The 4,124-nt window shown below is 37.5% G+C and overlaps 1 protein-coding gene across 1 annotated transcript in view; it reads right to left on the bottom strand.

The window, feature by feature from the left end:
* Positions 1 to 4,124, bottom strand: part of OOSP3 (oocyte secreted protein family member 3) — a 22,053-nt gene that overhangs the window by 8,212 nt on the left and 9,717 nt on the right. Inside the window, 2 exon segments of the mRNA XM_055091379.1 lie at positions 2,680 to 2,741; positions 2,744 to 2,857. Of these exon segments, the coding sequence (XP_054947354.1) occupies positions 2,680 to 2,741; positions 2,744 to 2,857 (176 nt within the window).

The following is a 4,124-nucleotide window of genomic DNA, read 5'->3' as shown; positions in this document are numbered from 1 at the left end:
GTGCCCCGGTCTGGGAGGATCCCACATGCCGCGGAGCGGCTGGTCCCGTGAGCCATGGCCGCTGGGCCTGCGCGTCCAGAGCCTGTGCTCCACAACGGGAGAGACCACACAGTGAGAGGCCCGCGTACCACAAAAAAAAAAAAAAAAAAAAAAAGAAAATTTGAAGCTACGTGTGGTGATTGATGCATATTAACTAGATTTATCACGGTGATCATTTTGTAATATATATATAAATATTGAATCATTATGTTGTACACCTGAAACTAATGTAATATGTCAATTATACCTCAAGAAAAATTTTTTAAAAGAAATTCATCCAATAAGTACATTAAAAGATACGTAATATCATTAGTCACCAGGGAAATGCAAATCAAAACTACAATAATACCATTTCACACCCCCTAAGGTTACCAGAATCCAAAAGACAGAAAATAGCAAGTATTGGCAAGGATGTGGAAAAATTGGACCCTCATACACTGCATGTAAAATGCGACAGCCACTTTGGGAAAGTCTGGCAGTTCCTCAAAAATTTAGTGTTACCACGTGACCCCACAATTTAACTTCTACATATTTACCCAAGATAATTCAAAACTTGTGCACAAATGTGCATAGCAGCACTATTCATAATAGCCAGAAAGTGGAAACAACCCAAGTGTGGTATATACATACAATGAACTATTATTCAGCAATGAAAAGGAATTAAGTATTGATATATACTACAATATGGATAAACTTTGAAAACATGCTAAGTGAAAGAATTCAGTCACAGAAGGCTACACATTACATGATTCCACTTATATGCAATGTCGAGAATATGCTAATTTATAGAAAGAGAAATTAGATTAGTGGTTTCCAGGAGCTGGAGGAAAGCAGACTGTGGAGTGACTGCTAATGGATATGAGGTGCATTTTGGGGGTGATTAAAATATTCTGGAATTACAGAGTGATGATGATTGCACATCTTTGTAAATATGCTAAAACCACTATATTGTACACTTTAAAATTTTTTAAATAAACTATTCTTCCCTACTCCATGACGGGTAGTTAAACCGAGTGATAAAGCCCTGCTTTTTTTTTAAATGCTAACTAATGGAATTCTAGATGCTACCCTTTGATGGAAAATCTTCATAATAAATAAAAGTAAACCTACGAAAGAAATGAAGCCACCAAGGAGGAGATCCTTTGTACCATAAAACTTGTTCAAAGAATCTGACTTGGTAAGGTGTTCAACCAAAATCCCCCTCCCCCACCCCTCCACTCAGTCCTGGAACTTGAGAATTTTCAAAACCGTAAACCAAATTGTTCCACACATACAAATCTATCCTTGAAAATATAATTTCAAAGGGTCTAGTAATACTGAAAACTTTAAAAATGGTTTTCATGCCCTGAGAAAATAACCTTTAAAGAAATCTGTAGCTCTGATGGATTGTTTCATTTCATAGCTTTTTGCCCCTGTAATAACATTGTAGTTGATCTCTGTGCATCGCTCTTAGTATCTCTTATTTAATTGTATAAACTTTGTAAAGCCATGTTATCGATCTTTTAGCCTTTGTTGTTTTTTCCCTTATGCCCATAATAAGTCATGCTTTGAAATATGAGAAAGGTACATGAAGGCAAAAGAAATTAGAAATATGTGTACTTCAAAAAAGAAGTTGAATTAGCAAGTTTTGTGGATGTAAAGTAGTAAACTGAAGGAAACTGGAATTGTTTATATCACTCACAATCCACACACCTCTCAACAGATAGTTGAGTTATTCTCCATATAATGTTTCTCTACATACATATTTTTTTAGTTCATGTTGTAAAACCACTGCATGTTAAGTGCAAAGTCCACTTTTTCTTCCTCCACCAAAGGTCAATGTTGAATTGCCTGAAAGTTCCTGTCAGAAAATCCAGGTTCATTCCAGCTCTCCTGCTCCCTAGTTCTATTACCTTAGACAAGTTACCTAGACTTGACTTCACTCTAGCTATATAACCACAAAGAAAAATGAAAAATAGAGGAGGTTTTGCCACCAAGGATCAAAAAATTACAATCTTAGCCAATAACTCCAACGAGTATATTTGAAAGGGCAATTATAGACCAAACTCATTCACGGACAGAGATGTAAAAATTATCAAAGTACTAGCAAATTCACCTCTCATCAAACATTCTCAGATCTTTCCTTTTGAATCCCCCTAGTGCTTTCTATCTCTGACATACATCGCAATCCACAATTTTCCATTGCCTCCTTCTTCCAAAGAAGGATGTAAATCTCAATTCACCAGTATCTAAGCTTCAGTCCTTCCTCTGTTGGACAGCTGCATGACTTGGGGTAAATTGTTAGCCTTTTTAGCCTCAGTTACTTAATATGAAAACTGGGAATGATACCTTCTTTTCGGTGTTTCTAGACTTTAGGAGATCTAAGGACCAAAGATGTATGAGTGGTTGAAAAGTCATAATAAAATATATGGCAATGTATTCTCCCCAATGGGCCATGAGCTCTTCAAGGCCAATTCCTGGGTCCCATTGGTCTTTTGATTCTAAAAGTATCAAATTCAAGTGTCATAAAAATGAGCAGGTTCTTCACCCTTGGCTTTGACCTTGACTCAACCCATCCTGCACCAGCTAAGCACAGCAGCCGCTGCAAGGTAAGATGGGGGGGCGGGTAGTTTGTTATTTTGAAATGGTCACAGCTCTTACCTCTTTCTGAATCCCACACTCAATGACAAAATAATTAAACTCATACCCCTTCTCAGTTATCTGGTGACAGGACAGCCAGTTCCCAGAGACACTTCATCAGAATGCAAGAGGCGGCCTTGACCAAGTAGAGTCAGTGGAACAACAGCCCAGAATGTAGAAGAAGTACACCCTATGGACACTGTTGAAAGAATCCAAAAAAGAAAGATTCAGATAGAAATTTTTGTCCTAGAGGACACTGAAAGAAAATTTGAGCTTCTTATTAAAATATATATAGAGATACATATATATATTTATCTATGTATATGTATATATACTCCTTAGAACACCCTTGACAGATGCAGTATGATTGTTCAGATAAAGTCATAACAGTTGTGAGTGAAAATTAACCTCAGGTCAGACTTGCAGGCTTATCTGGAGACATCCTCCATCTCCTTCACCCAGTGCCATTTCCTTAAAAACTACACACTTAAGCTAAACGTGGGATGCTGTCTCTGCTTCACTTGCTGTGTGGGACTGCCCCCAGACTGGAGGAGCCTCAAGCTGGTGTGATGGCCTTGGGTCTACATGACAAAACCAGTGTAAATGATGGGTGGGACACGAAAACAGCAGCTTCTCTGCAGCCTCTGGCCCTCCTCTAAAGCAGCCAAACACACCTTTTGTGGGTGAAGGGACAAAGGAAACCATATATTCGAGCACTATATGGTTCTGCCAATGTAATGAAGATCTGTACCTGCTGTGTCTCCTGCCCTGTACCCTTCTATAAAGCAAAATGAAGATAGTCTTAGATTAAAGCCTATTGGTGTCTGGTGAGTCTGACTGTGAAATCGAATCATCCACAGCTGTGGGCCCCCATTAATTCTACTACAAGGAATATATCCTAAGGAAGTTTTTAGATAGAGATGTAAAGGCATTCTTACAAATAAAGCTATCCATCACTATATTTTCATCATAAGGAAATACTAGAAATAACAAAATGTTTAAAGTACTACATAGAAAGTAAACTTATCTAGTGACTTTTTTAATAAAGAAAGAGATATATAGTTTAGGTGAGAAACAATGACTGTAAAGTAAGCCACAGGTCTGACACATGGACAAAGTAAGTGGGTTGCAAATAAAACAACAGATATTACCAAAGAAAAGAAAAAAAACCCACTAACTCAAAAAGATACATGGACCCCAATGTTCATAGCAGCATTATTTACAATTGCCAAGACATGGAAGCAACCTAAATGTCCATCAACAGACATGGTATGTATATGTGTGTGTGTGTGTGTGTGTGTGTGTGTACACATATTTAAATTTCCTCTAAGCATGCATCCCTTAAAATGTTGATATATTTTCATTTTCATTCACATCAAAATATTTTCCAATTTTCACCTAAATGTCCATCAACAGACATGGTATGTATATGTGTGTGTGTGTGTGTGTGTGTGTACACACATATT

This window comes from Physeter macrocephalus, chromosome 16 (assembly GCF_002837175.3).
Source record: "Physeter macrocephalus isolate SW-GA chromosome 16, ASM283717v5, whole genome shotgun sequence".
Taxonomy (NCBI): Eukaryota; Metazoa; Chordata; class Mammalia; order Artiodactyla; family Physeteridae; genus Physeter; species Physeter macrocephalus.
The sequence above is the reverse complement of the archived record's forward strand: the minus strand, read 5'-3'. Positions and strand labels throughout refer to the sequence as shown.